General features: G+C 38.1%; 1 protein-coding gene across 1 annotated transcript in view; it reads left to right on the top strand.

The window, feature by feature from the left end:
* The window catches only part of LOC121857448 (AP-2 complex subunit mu-like), a 96,815-nt gene that overhangs the window by 47,477 nt on the left and 27,149 nt on the right, over positions 1-22,189 (top strand). The window contains exon 8 of the mRNA XM_042353536.1: positions 4,118-4,215. Coding sequence (XP_042209470.1) covers positions 4,118-4,215 — 98 coding nt within the window. The remainder of the gene's footprint in view (positions 1-4,117; positions 4,216-22,189) is intronic.

Below are 22,189 nucleotides of genomic sequence, written 5' to 3'. Positions count from 1 at the left end.
TCCAAAATTTGTATGTCTAATGCAAAATCTGTGATGTTTATATTCAAAATGATCATCAAATTGTAAGAATTCCAGCAATGTAAATTATATTCTGGCTGGATAATTTGTATGAATTTTATGAGCTAAATAAAAAAATTATACTTCACCCGTGTAAAGGGGTACACCCACCTCGGAATGTGAGCATCCTGGGTTCTGGCAGGGAACCGCGTAAACTGGAAACCGGAATGTGGGACCGCGTAAGGGGTTGACTGTATGTGCCCTGTGCGGCTCATTCACTAAATCTGGTAGGCGGCGTGCTGTTGACTGCTGTCAAGAGGCTGTTAATTTCTTCTCCACAGTGCAGTTGTTCTATACTTTTTTTTCAGCCTCAACCAGCCGGTGGAAAATTCTTAAAGGTTGTATTGGAAATGAAAGTGTACCAGATGGGTGGCGAGTATATGGCAACAGCAGCAATTTTAAATCTTTCCTAAAATTTTAAGCGTTAGAATGTATGGCGAACCAGTCACAAAGGGAGACACTAGAAGAAGCAAATAATATTGCAAATAAGGTGCAAGAGCTAGAATTCGTTTTTTATGTTGAATTTTTTGAATGAGATTTTGCAAAATTTTTCATAGAGTAAGCCAAGTTCTACAAAATGAGATGTGAACTTAAGAACATGTGCAGATCTGTATGGATCATTAGCTGACCAACTGTGCACTTCTAGAAATAAATTTGAAGATATGAAGCAGCTACAAGGATATGCTACCAGATGTTGATTACAAGGCAGCTCAAACTCGCAAACATATCAGAAAGAAGGTACCTAGCGGAGATGCACCAGAAGTATATCTGAATGCCAGAGATAAATTTTGTATCACCACCTTTTACACAATTATTGACAAACTTGAAACTGAGATGAGAAAAGAAGGGAGATATATAAAGAAATAGCAGAGGGTTTTCTTTCTAGTGATGTGCCACATAATGCCTTCATCATCTACTGAAATTGAAAGGTATTCTCAGTGCTGTCAAAAGCTGATTGATGCTTACCCAGAGGATTTCAACACTAATTTCTCAGCTGAGCTTCAGCAGTTTCACTATAATAATAGCCATAAGTTCAGTGCAACAAAAATGTAAAACAAGATTCAGTCATGCTGAACTTTATAAAATGATTGTAGAACAATATTGAGTGCCTTTCCAAATGTTGATATTGGCTTTCGTATATTTTTAACATTAATGGTCACAAATTGCTCAGCTGAGCGTTCATTTTCTAAGTTGAAGTATATTAAAAATCCCATCAGAACAACTATGCAACAAGGCAGGCTGGACGTCTTATCTCTACTAAGTATAGAAGCAGATGTGTTACATAAGACTAGTTTTGAGGATCTGATCAAAGACTGCAATTAAAAAAAGTAGGAGAAAACTTTTCAACTATAAATAAAGTGGACGTATACAAAAATAAACATTATTTTCCATCTTACTGTAAATTTTGTTTAATTTCGAAAAATAACATTTTATTTTATGGTTTAATATTGTTTATATTTTGAATTACATATATGTGGGGGGGGGGCACCAAAATCTTTTAAGTGCTTAGGGCCTCTAAGGGTCTTAATCCGGTCCTGCTTCAGGTCATGAGACCCACTAATCCCCCACCCAAGAAAGGGTGACCTGACATTCCATTAGAAGGTCAGTAATATGAGACCACTAATCCCCCACCCTACCTCCACCTGACATTGAGTAGGTCAGATCCCCCCAAAAATACTTTAACTTTCGTCTTTATTCAAGACATTTTCAGAAAATTCTCTCGGTTTTCAACCTCGGAAAATTTGTTCCTAAAGCTGGAAGTTTTTGCAAAATTCCGGCTTTGGGAATGATTTTCCGACAAATTTCAATTCCGGCTATCGGAGATTTCCGGGTTTGAGGGATTCCGGCTATTGGAGATTTCCGGGTTTGAGGGATTCCGGCTAACGGAGATATTACTGTTTATATTAGCAAGGTATTCCATAGAGGTAGGTAGAGATTATTTGGGCAAATGGAGGTAATAGGGTAGACCATTTGAGTCAAGTGATGTACGAGTCTTAATGTGGATGGAAGGAGAACTGAAGTTGTAAGAAATGACATCAGGGTTAAGAACTTGATGACAGAGGCTAGAAGAGAATGTTCAGCAAGAATATCTGCCTTGAGGTTATTGCAGCTATCCCAGGGAAGCATGAAGTCTTAGAGCAGCTAGAACTGAAGGCTAAAACAAAGTGGCCTATTATTTCAGGGGTCTTTTCAGAGATGCAGTGCCTGTTGAGAATCTTACTCCTGACCGAATACTTTAGTGGTCTTATAGGCAACTACCACACCAATGAGCATCTTAAAAAGACTCCTGGGTTGACTGGACAAATTGCTACTTTGGTGGCAGTTGTATTGTTCGTTTGATTTTACTGTTCTGCCATTGAATTATTGTGCCCCACAACACTAGTGGGCTCTGCCATGAGGTTTTTAACATGCTGGGATATCAACAAAAGTTCTCTTAGTCCTTGACAATAAATGTGAGTTCATGCTACTATCCAAGAATTCTCATTTTGTGATAGTTGGGGCATGCAGGACAAAAATATGTAATATTTTATGGGGTATGGCTGAAGTATGAAGTTTAGGCATGGTTTCAATAATATGATATTTGCATTATTCAGGTTCAATAGAACCTCGATAAATCTGGCTAATTGGGACTGATCCCCAGTCTGAAAAATGCAAAAGTTCTAAAAAAAAGAATATAATAATGGGGGGGGGAGACAACACTGCTTATCTGAACTATTTAAAGAAAATCAGTTATGTTATTACTGCACTTCAACAACTAATAAGTGTATAACAAGGTTATTAATATAATATTACATCAACAATAAAAAATTATGAAACCAATCTCTCTGGGTTGAAAATCACACTTAAGTCTGGTTGTCACCGAGATGATTGTTATTTACTGTAAAGTGTTGTAAGTAGCCACAGAATTTGTCTTATAAATAAAGAGAAAGCTGTATACTGTACAGTACTATAAAGATAAAAATAAGAACAAATAAATGTAGACGTATATTGTATGTGGAAGACAAGTGTTTATCTGGGAGCAGCAGGGTGGCTCCCTCCCCCTCTCTCCCCCAAGATCCCTTTATCACATCTTTATGCTGTTTCACCATAATTCTCATATAATTTAGGGTCATTTGGTGCCAGGTTGATGAAATATTCTAAAAACTTCAGCTTTCCTGGAAAAAACCCACACTGAACACCATGAGTCATTTGTTTACAAAGGACAAACTGCTGATTGGCTTACCAGTGTCTGTCTTCAACACTAAGTAAATTAGTACAGTACAGTTGTGTATATATCATCACTTAATAAATACTATTGTAGCATATTTATCATCACTTAAGTTATATTGTAGTGTACATAATTATGTATTTACATATACCTTGGTTTATTCATTAATCATTTGTCTAAGTGTACAAGTATCTTTATATCAAATACTATAGTGTGTTATAGTGACCCCTGTTGTAGCTGGTCTGCTGAAAGCTCTCACACGAATGCATCTTGAGTAAATTTCCTTCCGATACAGCTTATCCTTTTATTTTCAAGTCATATTACAAATTACATACAATATTGTATTTTTTATCTATTACTGAAGATGTTATATTGATCATGATGAACCATAAACCATAAGAGGCCAATCATAGGAGAATATAATACTGAATCAGTAAATAAATACCGTAAACCTGACGAATGCGGCAACACCTGATCAGCCCCAGCCTGCTTACGTACTCAAGTTTCTTAGTTCTCAGTAAGCTTATAACAAATCTGATTAGACCGCTGTACAGTATTCAGTAAGTGTGATTCATTTCATAAGATTTATTTTTTTTTATTATTAATGTTCCTCATTTCTTAAAACCTATACTTTTTATATTTCTTTTGCATTTCTGGTGACCAGAGCACCTCAGAGTCCGAAAAAAGTGAATTCCGATATATTGAAGTCTGATTTATTGAGGTTTTACTGTTCTATAAGGGTCAGTGAGTGGTCTTTAAACTAAAGCAAGAGGCTGCTTGAAATAAATGTTTTATATTACAGTTTTGAGTTGAAATGCTGCAGAGAAATTGACAAATTATTTTGCTCCTCAGGTACGAATTCCTACTCCTCTCAACACATCTGGAGTCCAGCTGATCTGCATGAAAGGGAAAGCCAAGTATAAGGCATCAGAAAATGCTATTGTATGGAAGTAAGTGAAAGGTCAAATAAAACGATTGCTTCATTTCTCTTTCTAACATATGCATCAAACAGGGAGGTACTACCGCCTGGGAAGATATTGGAAGCATAATGTGTTGTCTAATGGTAGACCCTGATGCCATATGGCATTACAAAAATTGTGACCAAGTCCCAGGTTGCTGATCTGACTTTCTGCCTCATTTACACACAATTGCAGGGTCTCAATTGTTTCTCTTACTTTGTTTCTCACTATTCATTTTTTTTTCATTTTCGTATTTATTTATGGTTCTTTACTATTACAGTAGAAGTCCAAAAATCCGGACTGCTTGGGGATTGGGTCGGTCCGGATTTTCGGATTTTCCGGATTCTCAGGCCGTACTTTAAAAATTCAAATTTCAGGAGAAATAAAGAAGAGACGAACAGGTACATTTTGATAGTTTATTCATTAGCAAATATAGCATGCTTCATTTATCAAAACGAGCAGTTTTAAAGATAAAGGCTGTGAATTTTAAAATTTTATTCTTTGCCTTTTTTATATCAAATTGAAGACTTCCAATGTCGTATGTTTCCATTAGAACAATATTGCTCACACCACGTTCTAGTTTCTTAATTATTTCAAGTTTGTCACTCAATTTCAACGTGTTCTTCTTTCTCTTCACAAAACGAAGTTTACCTACTTTAGGAGCCATTATTATGGGCTTGTACAGTACTCTGTAAATGGAAAGAGTAGGACTCAAAATTACATACCCGGTACGTTGTCACAGTTTGAATGCTTGTTTTAAAGTGGCGACCGCGTGGTCGCTTGTTGTCGCTGTGCAGCTGTGGCGCTCACGCATGCACACAAAAGCCAGCTAAAAAAAAAAAGTTAAGTTTGAGTTTTCGAAAAGTCCGGCTTCTCGTGTGGTCCGGATTTCTGGCATCCGGATTTTTGGACTTTTACTGTATTATCAATATTATTATCATCAGTGTTGTTATAATTATTATTATTATTTATTTTTTATTATAAATTTTATTTGCTATGAACGAATTATTATTATTATTATTATTATTATTATTATTATTATTATTATAATAATACTACTACTACTATATTTTTTACCCCCAGGCACTGATGTGGGATAATCCCTGTAAAAAAAAAAAATAATAAATAAATAAAAATGTATGTGAACTGGGTAACTTACATATTATGGAGGTCAGATTTTTGTATTTATATACTGTATATAAGTGGATGGCTAAGAACGATTCAGAAATAGTTTCCTTAGAGAAGGAACATTGGGCACATTGTCGTAATGATGTAAATAAGATTGTAAAGAAAATGCTCACTTACCATAATGACATTCATCTACAGTACTGTATAATTATGAACAAGAAAAATATTCTTTTGATACAGTTAATCCAGAAAATTGGGGTTCAGATCTCATTTGTAATAGGTTTTAAGTGTTGTTAATGTAGATGGGGACCAAAAAGTTGAAATAATATTGGTCATAATTAGTAGACGAGTCAAGCCCAACAGTTAAAGCATTCCTTGGTCTTTTTTATTTAATTACTGTAATGTAAATGTTGAAGACCATATTGATATTGAAACAGTTTATTTGGACAGGAAAATACAGATACAGAGTGGACAATAATAACAATATTGACATGGCCTAGCCAATTGAGAGCCTGAGCATATACAGTAGACGATCATTTTACTGTGGTTGGGGGGCAGTTCACTTGTCCTAAGCACAGTTGCCTCCCCTCCACCCCTCCAGGAGAAAATTTTTGGATAAAGAGCTTCTAACACAACTATATGCAAGGGTTGTGGATCACCACCACTGTTATTCTATCCCTGCTTGTTTAGAAGCTAGCTATAATACCTGTCAGGCATATACAGGTAACTCAATAAATGTCTGTCTGTCAGGGGTGTGGATTGGTGGTGTTAATGTCTTGCCTGGCTAAGTTCAGGAGCTGTGTGGCTGGCTTGCTTGCGCCCAGTTCCAAGTAGTATATATTTTTTCATGCACGTTTGTTTTAAAATATTCAAATTCAGTAGCTGCATCAAATGCCATAAATATGCAAAGTAAATTTCTCCAATCGCAGTCCGTGCGACTGGCTGACGACCCACTGGAAAGTTGCCACATTTTTTATTTAACTTAAAGTATATCTACCAAATAACTCAATAAATAGTGAGAATAAAAATTTTAAACTTAATACAATAGATGATAAGAATTTTATGCGTGTGACTAATATTAATTTACCAAGCCAACCTATATAAAGTACAGTGGCCCCTCGGTTAACGAACTCAATCCGTTCCAGAAGGTCGTTCGTTAACCGAAACGTTCGTTAACCGAAACCATTGTTTCAATGGGTTTTTGGGTAATTGGTTCCAGCTCACCGAAAATTTCCTAACTTCAACAAAAATGGCGGAAAAATTTACTTACTTTGAGGTGTGTATGTAGAAGGCTCCTGGATGATGGTGATGATGTGCATTTGAAGTGGGAGGTGCAGGAGGAGAAGGGAGAAGAGAAGGAAGTGGAGGTGGAGGAGAAGCATTTTACTGCTTCTTGGAAGGTGAGTCACCTTCCATGAAAATGTCAGGAACCTCTGGACTGACAGATTCTCCACCATGAACATCCTCTCTCCTTCTTGAAGTGGAAGGCTGAGGGCTAGCATCTTGTTCCCTCTGCCTTTTACTGAAGAAAGTGTCAATTGTGGTCTGTGGGGCATCTGTCCTCCTCACCATTAACTTATGTTTAAAGAAGGAGACCACTGAGTCCTCAACATGACACAAAGTTAGTTCAGTTTTTTCCACTTCTGGGTGCTTTGAAGCCAGTTCCCTGAACTTCTCCCAGTGGTAAATCACATCTTTCAACTGTTTAGCTGACATATGGTCATCACTTTCAATTTCCTCCTCACCACTGTCAGCCTCTACCCGTAACATCTCATCCAGTTCCTTCAAGTCATTAGGAGTAAGTTCCTCCTCATGAGACATCACAAGCTCTTCCACATCCTTCTCCTCCACTTCAAGACCCAATGACTGACCAATGGACACAATCTCCTGGTCCAACTCTGTGTCATCCTCAAATCCCTCAAAATCATGGACTACTGATGGCCACAGTGCTTTCCATGAAGAATTGAGGGTTCTATTGGAGACTTCTTGCCATGATGACACAATCAATTTTACAGCCTCCAGGACGTTGAATTGTGTCTTCCAGAACTGTTTCAGTGTTAGTTCAGGATCAATGGAAGTTGCCTGATGACACCTCCTAAACATTTTCTTCATGTACAACTTCTTGAAGTTGCTGATCACATTCTGGTCCATTGGCTGTATGAGTGATGTAGTGTTTGGAGGCAAAAACAACACTTTCACAAAGTCAAATTTATACTCCAAATTTCTGGCAAGGTCAGGGTCATGACCAGGAGCATTATCCATGAGGAGAAGAGCCTTTAAAGGAAGTTTATTGGTGGTTAGGTAGCTCTTGACAGAGGGGCAAAACACATCAACAGCCCATTCATTAAAGAACTGTCTTGTCACCCATGCCTTACGGTTGGACTTCCAATAAACTCCAAGCATTGTTCTTACCACTTTCTGTTGCTTGAACACCCTGGGGTTTTCAGAGTGGTAGACAAGCATAGGCTTCAGTCGGAAATCCCCTGAAGCATTGGCACCAAGCAATAGAGTGAGACGGTCTTTCATGGGTTTATGCCCAGGTAAAGAGGCTTCATCCTTGGTGATGAATGTTCTTTTGGGCATCTTTTTCCAGAACAGCCCAGTTTCGTCAACATTGAACACTTGCTGTGGAAGATAATTTTCTTCTTCCATCAGTTTTTTAAATTCAATTAAAAACTTTGCTGCCCCTTCTTTATCAGCACTAGCAGCTTCACCATGCCTAACAACACTTAAAATGTCACTTCTTTTCTTAAATTTTTCGAACCAGCCTTTGCTAGCCCGAAAATCTTCAAATTCTGTTCCTGAAGAACCAGGTTGATCTGTCTTTAAATGTTCATAAATCTCCCTGGCTCTTTCACAAATGAAATCACCAGAAACTGAATCACCTTTCATCTGTTTTTCCCTAATCCAGATGATAAGTAACCTCTCAGTTTCTACGATTAGGGATCTACTTTTAAACACTCTTGTAGATTTGTCTCTCACGTTCACTTCCTTAAATTTGTCTTTTTGTGCAAGAATTGTCGACACAGTTGATGCCGACATGCCATATTCTTTGCATAGCGCATTTGATTTAATACCTTGTTCGTGTTTTTTTATTATTTCCTGCTTTATTTGGATTGAAATCACTTTTCTTGATCTCTTAGGCCCCATGCTGGATTCAAACAATGGCAACACGTATTTTTCAAAGTTAAACTAGCTGTAAATAAAGAATATTTTCTTTAAAGTAACACTGCACTGCACTATATATTGTCAATATGTAAAATAATTTTCAAAATGACCAATAATTTGCTTGGAAACACAGAAAAAAAGCGTTTAGTTGAAGAGAGTCTCAAGCAAGATGTTACCTCCAGTGAAAACAGAGAGAGACTGACGCCTGTTTGCTGTGTTAAGAGGCTGGATGCCGCGCATTAAACTAGTCACTTTACCTTCAATTATGTTCAATAATTGTTAAAATGACTAAAAAATTGAATATTAAACTTTTAAAATTATTGAATAGTATAAACTTCTTGATATTTACAAAAATAGTAAGGAATTTAAGCCCTAGAACCGATTAATGTATTGGCGGACTGATACTAAAGCTGGTTGCCCGGTCAGTGCAAGCGAAAACATGTTGAGGTCGGTTCGTAAGAAGTTCGTTAAGCGAAATTTTTTTCGTTAAACGAATTGAAGATCCTTATGGAAGGCAGTTCGTTAATCGAAATTACGTTAACCGAGGTGTTCGTTAAACGAGGGGTCACTGTACTATATTGTCCATTAAAGTGGGTGTGGTTGTGGACTGAACAGTTGACTCACCCTCCATGTGGTTGAGTGTGTGAAAGTGCCGCATGGTCAAACTCAAGGTCGAATCAGGAATTACTGTACGTACACATTTTGAGTTAAATTATAATACATTTTTCACATTGGTTCAACATGTTTTATTTAGGGGTGTTAGTGGTACAGCTGTAATGCGCGTAACTCTGACCAGTATGTTAAGGGTTCGAGCCTTGGCCCGGACACATGTGAGAAGGATGTTATTCATTGTGAGCCTACCACACATCATGATTCCAAGTTCTGAAAAGTCGATACTTATTATAGGAATATATTATGAAATAGATTAAGATGAATGTATTATAGGAATACAGGGGGTCCTCGCTATAAGAGTACGTATTCACTATCTGTGGTTTCGAAGGTAAGTGGTCAACTTTTTTGTGACTATCCACGTGAAAAGCCCCCACATTTAATCGGATTCCACTCAAAAACTCCGAAAACTCCCGATAAAATCTACAGACATTTAGCTGAAGCGTTTGAAATTTCATCTTCTTGCCGGCGTCATGCATGCCCGCATGTGTCCCCACGCCAGTCTCCCGCTTTGTTTCATCCAGACCGGTGCTGTGTTGTGTTTACTCCTGCCTTTGTTGTGTCATTTTGTGCCTTTTGTGGTGAATTATTTTATCATTTTTGTAGCCATGAGTTTCCAACCCAAACAGGGTGATGCAGCGCTCAAAAGGAAGCGTACTAGTTACAGCTTAGATATAAAATTAGAAGTGATTAGGCGAAAGAGTAGTGGTGAACGAGTGATCAACATCACTCGTGCCCTCCACATACCTGAAACAACCGCTTTTTGAAGGTAAGCAGATAAAAATATTTTATCAAGTTAAAATTATTTATATTTAAAACATTATAATAACTATTTTGTCTCAATGAATCACTGAAGTGAGTGTGCACATATGTTTCCAAGGTAAATAATTGTTAAAAGATATCATAATATTTTTTTGAGTGCCGTGCACAATGTCATGGTCCCAATTTGACCCACAGTATTTCCTTTATTTCTTGTGGGTTTAATTCCCCGCTATGAGCGAATTCATTATCAGAGGCGTGGATAATGAGGACCCCGTTATAATATGAATTATAATATTAAGGTACTGGCCAAAACTATGTTTGGGTGCATAGCCCGGGAGAGGAGGTGGCAGATGGAATTTGGATAAAAGGTAATGCACTGTAGATTAAATAAAGTTATGACATTAGATTTACCATAAAAGTGAAGACATTTTGCATATAGTGGCCTGACATGAATGGGGGAGGTTGTTGGTTGTTATTGGGTCAGTACCGTGGGAACTAAATTTTACCAGAGTGTTGATTATTAATTTGTGATGCTAAACCGGTACTAATTAGTGGCAAAACTCAAGATCCAACTGCGTGCAATAGAAGACTACCAGATGAAAGCGAGTATCCTAGAGCTGCATATGACAATGGACAGTGAAACACTGTGCAGTCGTTACAATCACTTCCAGTCCTTGCCCGCCAATTCCTGCGTGCATAGCAGTAGGAAATTTTAAAATTAATTATGATCCAAACGCGGCCAAGGCGTGTTTGACCCGGGGAAATAGTAGTATTGGTTTCAGTTAATAAAGCACTGCAAAGCCATGGCTCGGATATATGATTGACGGTAAAATAATTGTCTACTGTTTTGGGAAAAAAAAACTAAAATACTTTACTGTAATGCAAAAAAAAATTCTGTACATTAAGGGAGCCAGAGAAGAAAATTAAAATAGGTATGTACACTACTGTTGTGAAATATATTCAGGAATTCTCTAGAACTTGTATTTTCAGTAGAATCTATACAACTCCTCCCCGACTTATGACGGGGTTAGGGACCCAAATCTAGGTCGTAAGTCGAAATGGTCATAAGTCGAAAATGCTTAAATACCTGTAATACATAGAAAATCTAAAATGGGTGTCTCTTTTTCTTCTCCGCACCACAAAAAACTCACTTTTAAGCTTGCCAGCCATTTTAAAGTGAATTATAAACTAAAATTTTGTCTGTGTACTGAAGTTGGGACTCAAAAATACGTAATTTGAAAAAATTTTGGTACGACTGAGGCAGGTCGTAAGTCGAGTAGGTCGTAAGTCGGGGGGGAGCTGTACACCAGAATTCACTTTTTTGGGGCTCTCTTTGAAGTTCTCCAGACAGCCTCTCTATTGTAAAAAGTCTGGGAAATCCAACATCATTCTGGATGGTTTGTGTGTTCGTACAGTAGAACATCGATTTAAAGCGATTCAATTTAAGATTATTGATTTAAAGCGACTCCCACAATTAAGGACGGATAATGTTTTAATTTAAAGCGAATCTTTCCTATTTTGCGCAAGTCAATCTGATGCATCATATTTTAAATTTTGCTCCTAATGTTTCCCTGGGCATGCTACACTGTCCTAAGGGCAAAGCTGTACTATACATGTACTAAATGATTACTAAAATTTTTGTCAAGTGCAAACTATAGCATGATTATATTCAAATTAATCACTATGTTATAAGAATTCCAGCTATGTAAATTATATTCTCCCCAGTCACTTCTGTGACATTTTATAAGTAAAAAACAAAAACTCAATCTAAAGGACATAAATAAACAAATAAATACTTCACTAGACCTTCGGCCCCCAACTGTTAAACATGTCACTGTCACCCCTCCCTCCCTCCCTCCCAGCTAGGGTTTGGTGATTATAGGCTTAAAGTTTTTATCTTATATAATATCACAGACTAAAGTTAGGAGAATATAATTTGCATTGCTAGAATCCTTGCAAGACAGCGAATAATTTGAATATAAACGTCATATATTTTGCACAAGAGATAAAAATTTTAGCCCTTTGTAATAAAATTAATTAGAACTAAAATTTGTATGTCTAATGCGAACTATAGCAGTGTTAATTATATTCTCCCGTGACCTAAAGATGTCTTGAATAAACATGAAACCTAAAGTATTTTTAGAGAGATTGTGATAAGTATAAGTATAAATGAGCAAAGTTGTATCCCTTCAACATTACATTACCTAACATTTTAAAATGTGGAGTGAGAAAGCAGAAAGGTGTGGGTGATTAGAGAGATAGAGTGGAAATGAGTGTTGCCAAGTGCTCCTCAACAGCTGATATTTAACTCGCTACCACACAGTCACACACACACAGATGTGTGATATACAATAAGACCTTCACTCCTTATGTCTGCTGTCTTAATTCCCTTATTGGGGGTGTGTGAGTGGTGTAATAATAATAATAATAATAATAATAATAATAATAATAATAATAATAATTAACGGTTTATTGAAAGAGCTTGGCAGCCAGAAGGCTGAAAATATACAGTTACATATTTGGGGAATGGGTTACGAATTACAAACAATATACAAGTAACATAAGTGATACAAATAAGATATATAATAACTAGATGGGGAAAAGCTCAAACTACAGTGCATTTCAACATAGTGACAGTGCAAGAAGTAGTATTTACTGGGAGTGAATACACTGGTTTATTACAAGTTATTGATAATTTTTACAATGGTTGGGACTGGGCTGTTCTTATAGCGATCAGTTCGTGCACGTATGGGCTGGATGCGGTTGTGGTGTCGAACAGCAATTCTCGGGCTAGGGATCTCAGGTGGTAGTAGGAGCCGGTGTCGAGGATGGTGTAGAAGGTTCTTACCAAATTTGCAGATGAGGTCGTGGTGATGGTCAGTGAAAGTCGAAAGGGTCAGTGTGTTGAGCGCTTCTTGATATGTGGAGTAGGAAGGGGAGAGAATAATCTTGCATGCCCTCTTTTGCACTTTTTCTAGGTGTTTACGTTGTGTGGCATTTAGGGAGGAAGACCAGGTAGGGGAGGCATAGGTGAGCTTGGGAAGTATGAATGTTGTGTAAACACTGAGGAGCTCGGGTGTAGGAACTCCGAGGGACTTGAGTCGGCGGAGGAGGTGGAGACGGAAACTGGAGGATTTGACAACTTCACTGACGTGTGGTTTCCAATTTAGTTTGTTGTCTATGGTGACGCCGAGGAGCTTCGTGGAATCTACAACCTGGAGTGTGTTCGGACCTAAAGTAATGGAAGGAGGTGGGACAATGTCGGAGGAGAGGTTGATGTGCATAACCATGGTCTTGGTATGGTTGATGGTGACATGGTTGTTGGTGGCCCAGTTTTGGAGACTGTTCAATAAATCCTGAAGGGCGGTATAGTCGGGAGCAGAATTGTTGACGCTGATCCCAATGGTGGAGTCGTCGACATATTTCCAGCGAGCGGGGGTTTCTCTTAGGGCATCATTGATGAGCATAAGGAAGCAGAGTGGTCCCATCTTGGTGCCTTGGGGGACGCCACAGGTGAGTGACTGAAGGTGGAACAGCCCCTCGGAAGCGTACAGCTTGGCGTCGGTCACTGAGGAAGTCTGTAAGCCATGGTATAAGACTTCTCCGAAGCCGAGGTCAATAGCTTTGTTGATGATTATATTGTGGTAGACTAGGTCGAACGCTTTAGTGAAATCAATGAAGGCGACAGCTACAGACGTTTTTCGTTTCTCGAGATGGCGGTATATGTAATCGAGAAAGCTGACAAGACATTGGGTGGTGGAGGAAGTTTTCATGTTGCCAAATTGCTGAGGGTCTACGACTCCTGCAATATCAGCATAAGCCCAGTCAAACACAAAACTTTCACAGATTAAGCTGGGTATTGGGGTGATTGCAATGGGTCGTAGCTGATAAAAGGATTGTGGGCTGGTTGACTTGGGCACTGGTGATACATAAGAGGTCTTCCAGTCAGCTGGGCATCTGGCTTGACTGAGAGAAGCATTGATAATGGAGCAGAGGGGTTTAGCAAGCTCCGGGGAGAACTCCTTGAAGAGTTTCATTGGTAACTCAATGGGGGTGGCGAAGCGTTTTAACTTTAGTTTGTCCAGGCGTTTTGCTACTTCAAATTCTTCTACTAAGTCAGTGTGTGTGTGTGTGTGTGTGTGTGTGTGTGTGTGTGTGTGTGTGTGTGTGTGTGTGTGTGTGTGTGTGTGTGTGTGTGTGTGTGTGTGTGTGTGTGTGTGTGTGTGTGTGTGTGTGTGTGTGTGTGTGTGTGTGTGTGTGTGTGTGTGTGTGTGTGTGTGTGTGTGTGTGTGTGTGTGTGTGTGTGTGTGTGTGTGTGTGTGTGTGTGTGTGTGTGTGTGTGTGTGTGTGTGTGTGTGTGTGTGTGTGTGTGTGTGTGTGTGTGTGTGTGTGTGTGTGTGTGTGTGTGTGTGTGTGTGTGTGTGTGTGTGTGTGTGTGTGTGTGTGTGTGTGTGTGTGTGTGTGTGTGTGTGTGTGTGTGTGTGTGTGTGTGTGTGTGTGTGTGTGTGTGTGTGTGTGTGTGTGTGTGTGTGTGTGTGTGTGTGTGTGTGTGTGTGTGTGTGTGTGTGTGTGTGTGTGTGTGTGTGTGTGTGTGTGTGTGTGTGTGTGTGTGTGTGTGTGTGTGTGTGTGTGTGTGTGTGTGTGTGTGTGTGTGTGTGTGTGTGTGTGTGTGTGTGTGTGTGTGTGTGTGTGTGTGTGTGTGTGTGTGTGTGTGTGTGTGTGTGTGTGTGTGTGTGTGTGTGTGTGTGTGTGTGTGTGTGTGTGTGTGTGTGTGTGTGTGTGTGTGTGTGTGTGTGTGTGTGTGTGTGTGTGTGTGTGTGTGTGTGTGTGTGTGTGTGTGTGTGTGTGTGTGTGTGCAAATTGATGGCTCGACAGGGACTTAGACAACTGATCAATGAATAAACCAGGGCATATGGAGACTCATTATACACAAGTGATGTCCTGAAGCTTTGAAACTGCCACCACATAAATCATCACAACCTGTACATAAATATACAAAGTTAATTAATAAAATTATTATGTGTGGTGCAAAATAAGGGATGTTTATACTTAAACTAATCACTATCTTACAAGAATTCCAGCAATGCATATTCTCCTAAGTCAAGTCAGTGGCATTTTATAAGCCAAAAATAAACCCTCTGCCTTTCATAATCCTTGAGTTGGCGTTAATCTCCCCACCTCCCAGCCTGAGAAGGGTCTATTTGGGGTAAAGTGACCGCGACACCCCCCCAAACCGCTAGACACCCCCTCCCTTAAGGGTCTCAAACTGTCTTCCATCTGTCCTTGAACACTGGATAGACTGCCCACGGCTAATTCCCGTGTGTGCATGCGTGGGTGCATGCAAAATAAGGGATGTTTATATTAAAATTAATCACTCTCTTAAAATTGCAGCAATGCAAGTTATATTTTCCGAGGTGAAGTCAGTGGCATTTTATAAGTGTTAATTTCTCCTCCGTTTTTTGTGAAGAGGTTTAAGGGTCCATTGGGGGGGGGGGTGCTGAAGACTCCACCCTCCTACCCCGAAGGATCTCTTCGCTGTTTGCCTACTGGACTGACTCATTCATGATACAATATTCTTTATTTGTTTTTCGTTAATTTGTAAAGATACGTTACTGTAATAATCTGTGCTTATTAATACCTGTACCCTTCATATACAATACAGTACAGTACTATGTATATACCTCAGGTACAAAAAATGTCATTCAAGACATTCAGGTCATAAGACCCACTAATCCCCCACCCAACACTGAGTGACCTGACGTTGCATCAGGTCAGGTTAGTAACGTGACCCCAATAATCTCCCACCCAACCTTCATCACAAGTGTGAAGACATGATTAGTTATGTATTACAGTCAATTGAGTGAAGTGCGTAACAGAGACTTGACCAATCGCCCAAGCGACTAACGAGCCGATCAGTGGTGAAGAGGATAAAAGTAACAGCTCTACCCTGTATTCACGCCCGTATCATATACAGCTTTTGTTTTGTTTTTAAATATATTTATTAAACCAAACTTTTAGATAAAGTATACAGGATTATTTTGATAAAAAAATGGTGTGTAACGAAATAAGAACTGATTTTACTGACTTCGGTATCAACATTTCTTATGTTTTTTTTAAAGAATGGAATTCCTATCACTATATTATATAGAAATATTTTGTTTAATGATATCTTATTGGAAACGTCTCGTAAACAATTCATTAAGGATCATTATGGTATCAAATTCCTCCCCCTATCACAATTAGCCACACTTGAGTGAGACTGACCACGTGACCTCAAGGTTCACCCGTCAACACCCATCACTACATCACCTCAACAACCACCTCCTTCAAAATTCAACACATCTGCGTGTGTGTGACAGCATGGTAGCGAGTTAAATATCAGCTGTTGAGGAGCTCTTGGCAACACTCATTTCCACTCCATCTCTCTAATTAACTACACCTTTCTGTTTTCTCACTCCATATTTTAAAATGTTATGCAACGTAATGTTGAAGGGATACAACTTTGCTGATTTATACCTACACAGTAGGGTCAGGATATATATTGACTTTATATAACGATTTTTTTATATCGCGGGCTACCAAAATTATCGACATTATCATATATATAGCGATATATTTTTTTATTTCACAAGTGAAATCTGGCAGGAAATATTTCTAATTTACCACTACAGTCTCTCCTCAACTTACGATTGGGGTTCCGTCCCGACGGCCAGGTCGTAAGTCGAAAAGGCGAAAATGATACATAAAAATTCTAAAATGGGCGTCTCATTTTTTTCTCACCACCTCGAGAACTCTCACTTTTATGCTTGCCAACCATTTTAAAGGAAATTACAAAAAAAAATTTTGTCAGTACACAGCGCGATCACTAACGTAATGACTTGAAAATATGTAATGTGAAAAAAATTTTATATGACCATGGCCGTCATATGTCCGGGTTGCCGTAAGTCGAGGAGAGACTGTACTACCAAAATTATCGAAATTTTCCAATACAGTGAACCCTCGCTTTACGCGGTTTCACCTTACGCGTTTCTACATTTACGCGGTACCCTGCCATAACCGGAATTCCCACTTTACGCGGTGCATCTACTCATATACGCGGGTGAAGTATAATTTTTTTATTTAGCTCATAAAATTCATACAAATTATCCAGCCAGAATATAATTTACATTGCTCGAATTCTTACAATTTGATGATCATTTTGAATATAAGCATCATAGATTTTGCATTAGACATACAAATTTTAGATCTAATGCAAGTATTTTGTTTACTTAGAGCAAATATGTTATCTTTTGTGCAAAATATATGACATTTATATTCAAAATATTCCTGGTCTTACAAGGAATTCAGCAATGTCAATTATATTATCCTAACTTTAGTCTGAGGCATTATTTATTACTAAAAAGGTAAATATTCTGGTTTCTCCCGCACATTTCTCTGGTAGGGGGGGGGGAGGGAGGGACCGACCGACCATCTGGCGCGGTTGGAAGATGGGGGGGAGGCAAGGTGGGGTACTTGATTGACAGATAGTGTCGTGTTAAGAATATATTTTTTTTTTATTAACTGAAGATATTTGTTTTAGCTCATAAAATTCATACAAATTACCCGGCCAGAATATAATTTACATTGCTGGAATTTTTACAATTTGATGATCATTTTGAATATAAACATCATAGATTTTGCATTAGACATACAAATTTTAGATCTACTCTAAGTATTTTATTTACTTTGAGTAAATATGTTATCTTTTGTGCAAAATATATGACATTTATATTCGAAATATTCCTGGTCTTACAAGGAATCCAGCAATGTCAATTATATTATCCTAACTTTAGTTTGAGGTATTATTTATTACTATACCTTAAAATCTAGTGGTTTTTCCCCCAAACATTTCTCAGAGAGGGAAGAGCCAGGAGTGTGAGAAGAGGGGGAGGGAGTTGAGTCCATTATTTGAATGGACATTAACTTGGCGACTGTATTTCTCTATTTCTCTTAAGTATTAATTGTGTGCATGTACCATCATAAAATTAAGATGTTATTTTTACTAGAACATAGGTATTGTCGGAAAAAGTGGAGTTTGGGGGTCAGCCGGTCTCTATTTCATTTAATGCCATATGTTATGTTGTTCACTTTACGCGGGCCTCCATGGGTTCAATTGACCGCGTAAAGTGAGGGTTCACTGTATACAGTAGACTTGCAACTTTTGCGAGGGCTACGTTCCTGGGACTTCGTGTAAAGTCAGAAACACTCCTAAATTGCCCTTAAGCCCCGGGTTAGAGTGCTGCTGGCAGTAAACCCCACAGGGATAGAGAAAAGTCAAACATAAAAAAAATAAAAAATGGCGGGAAAAGGCGGACGTTCTGGAACATCACCCGAGGCAAGCTGGACGGAGAATGTCACTTGGGGCCTAAAGTTTAAATCACTATATATACATACATATACACTAGAACTCTTAAATCACTACTGTAATGTGATACAGGTGATTAATTTTTATCTCTTGTGCAAAATAAATGATGTCTATATTCAAATTATTCACTGTCTTGCAAGAATTCCAGCAATGTAATTTATATTTTGCTAACTTTAGTCTGAGATATTTTATGTAAAGTTTAGTGACTTTTATTGGCCTCCAGAACCTAACCCTATTTTCCCCATTGATTACCGTATATATTCGTCTATAATTCTACCTCGTGTATAGGTCGACCCTGATTTTTTACCAAGAAATCATTAATTTATGATATGCCTCGTTTATAGGTCGACCCAAGTTTTTTAGGGTAATGGAACAACAAATTCGGTTAATAAAGCACCATATTTTATGGCATATAAAACTCATTTCAGAAAACCTTCACTAAAAACATTTTACGTCCTATAAACTGAGGGTCGCTGGGTCTGAAACACCGAGCACCGAAGGCAAATTGTTTACCATTTATTATTACGGCACTTTACACTGAAACGCGGGTAGTTTCAGGAAAAAATATTGAATATTTCCATTCGAGTATTTATTCAAGCCAATTAGGATAGAATATTATTGTAATACAACAGTTTCTTTAACTGAAAACCATTCGAAAAGCGATTACGGTAACACCTTTTGAACAACGAAAGAAAGCGATAGTCGATTGTTTTCGTCATGATTTTATCCCACTTTCCACGGTAATAAGTACGTCATTTCAGCAAAAATATTACATTTCCGTGAATGTATTATATCAGCACAGTATGAATAGAATATCATTGTAATATAACAGTATTTTAACCGAAAACTATTAAAAAAACGAGTAACATCTATTGAACATCGGAAGGTTAGGTAAAGTCTTTTGGTTTCATAGTTTTCTTTTGTTTCAAATTTAATTAACAAAGATTGCCGTTTCCAATTTAATGAACAAAGATTGATGTATCTATAAATATACTTTAAAAAATGATAACTTTATGTTTTACATCGTCCTGTGCTACCATACCGTAAATTACCATGCATTTGGCTACTTTGGGCTTGCTATGATGATGCAGGAGATCTGCCCTGGCAACTGTGCCAACATTCAACAGCTGGTGGTGCGTCGTGCATTGCTGTAAACAATATGAGGTTGAGGAGGATTATTATATTAAGTGTGAAATATCGAAAAGGTTTTTATTACTGGTATTTTTTGTAGATCTATGGGTACTGTGATTCTGTAGACTACTGAAAGCACATTGTAAGGTAAGTTAGCCTATTGTATGTTGGTGAGCTTCATCTGCTGAAGGCACTGCACAACTTTTCATTACTAATTGGTACATATTTTACGTTTCCATTGTTTACTGGCAGTAACCGGTAAATATTTTTCATGTCTAAAGCTAAAAGTTGCTCCTAGCCCTTCCCATCATGCATGGATTCAACCTAACGAAACTAGGTCGACCCCCAATTTTTTGCCTAAAAATTTGGTTTTAAAAACTCAAACTATACACGAGTATACAGTATTACCCCGCTTAACGCGCTTTCACTTAACGCGTTTTCGCATATACGCGGTGCCTTGCCAAAGCTGAACTTTCACTTAACGCGGATTTTTCCACAGCAACGCGGTGAGTGTCCGGCTCGAGAGCTATTTTTAGATTCGCACCACCCCCCACCCGCCACCCTGCCTGACTGCCTGTTTTAGCTCATAAAATTCATACAAATTACCCAGCCAGAATATAGTTTACATTGCTGGAATTCTTATAATTTGGTGATCATTTTGAATATAAACAACATATTTTTTGCATTAAACATACAATTTTTAGATAAAATGTTTAATCTGAGTAAGTATGTTATCTTTTGTCCAAAATATATGACATTTATATTCAAAATATTCCTGGTCTTACAAGGAATCCAGCAATGTCAATTATATTATCCTAACTTTAATCTGAGGTATTATTTAATACTAAATGTTAAAAACTCTTGAATGGAGGATTGGTGGGGGGTGGGGGGAGGGTTGGGACTGACCGCGCGGTTGGAAGAGGGGGGGAGGCAAGGTGGGGTACTTTGATTGACAGATAGTGTTGAAGAATATATTTTTTTTTTTATTAACTGTAGATATTTGTTTTAGCTCATAAAATTCATACAAATTATCCGGCCAGAATATAATTTACATTGCTGGAATTCTTATAATTTGGTGATCATTTTGAATATAAACAACATATTTTTTGCATTAAACATACAATTTTTAGATAAAATGTTTAATCTGAGTAAGTATGTTATCTTTTGTGAAAAATATATGACATTTATATTCAAAATATTCCTGGTCTTACAAGGAATCCAGCAATGTCAATTATATTTTCCTAACTTTAGTTTGAGGTTATCCCACACATCTCCTTGGGACGGTTGGTGGGGGGTGGGGGGGGGAGGGAGGGACCGACCGACCATCTGTTAGCTGGCTGTGTACTGTAGTGTGAGAGGGGGAGGGAGTTGAGTCCATTATTTGAATGGACATTAACTTGGCGACTCTATTTCTCTTAAGTATTAATTGTGTGCATGTACCATCATAAAATTAAGATGTTATTTTTACTACAACATAGTTATTTGTCGTCAAAAAGTGGAGTTTGGGGGTCGGGCTGGGTTCTATTGGAATTAATCCCATATGTTCTGTTATTCACTTAACGCGGTTTTCACTTAACGCGGGACCCTCTGGGTTCAATTGACCGCGTTAAGTGGGGTACCACTGTATACGGTACATGTAATTATATATCGCGATTTAGTATATAGCGAACATCCTTGGTCCCTATCACGCGTTATATCCCGACCCTACTGTATCTGCACTTACCACAATCTCTCTAAAAATACTTTAGGTTTCATGTTTATTCAAGACATCTTCAGGTCATGAGACCCACTAATCCCCCGGCCAAGAAAGGGCGACCTGACATTCCATCAGATCAGTAATATAAGACCACTAATCTCCCACCCTACCTCCACCTGACATTGCATCAGGTCAGATCAGTTACACAAGTCCCACTAATCCCCCACAGCTCCATGGGAGTGGAAAATAACAGTCTTTGCTGTAACACACAGCTTCATTCACGCCCATATAAAGATTTTTAATTTTTAAATATATTTATTTAATCAAACTTTTATATAAACTATTCTGGATTATTATAGTAAAGAAATGGAGTTTGTAACTTAATTATAACTGTATTTACAGATTCCAGTAGTTTAGACTAGGAAAACATCTCCAGGACCCAGAAACATTCTGGGGAAGTGGGCTAGTGTGCATCTGTGCAAGATGTCTAGTTTAGACGCTTTGAAACTTTTCCCAGTACGGTAACCGGAAAAGGTTCCGGGGATAAGGAATTTTTCCGGGTTTTTTAAAGTCGTCTGGTTAGCGAGAAATCTCTCATCCCCGGAAGTGCTCTGCACCAATTGTTCCGGCTGACGGGGATATCACTGTATTCTCATATGATCAGCCTCTTATGGTGTATGATTTATCATAAATAATATAACATTCTCAATGATAAAATAAAAATCAATATAAAATTTTTAATTTGACTTGAAAATAAAAGGTTAAGCTGTATTGGAAGGTACAGTATTCACTCCGGATGCATTCGTGTGAGAGCTTTCAGAAAATCATTTTGCAACAGGGTCACTGTAACACACTGTATAGTATTTGATATGGATATACCTTCCTAACAAAGTTATTAATTACCTTTGGGTGATACATGATGGTACAATTTGGGTACTTGTACATTTAAACAATCGATTAATGAATAAACCAGTGTACAGTGGTCCCTCGATTAACGAACGGTACAA

The sequence above is a fragment of the Homarus americanus genome, unplaced genomic scaffold, assembly GCF_018991925.1.
Source record: "Homarus americanus isolate GMGI-L3 unplaced genomic scaffold, GMGI_Hamer_2.0 scaffold51859, whole genome shotgun sequence".
Lineage (NCBI taxonomy): Eukaryota > Metazoa > Arthropoda > Malacostraca > Decapoda > Nephropidae > Homarus > Homarus americanus.
Note: the sequence above shows the minus strand (reverse complement) of the source record. Positions and strands in the feature narration are given on the sequence as shown.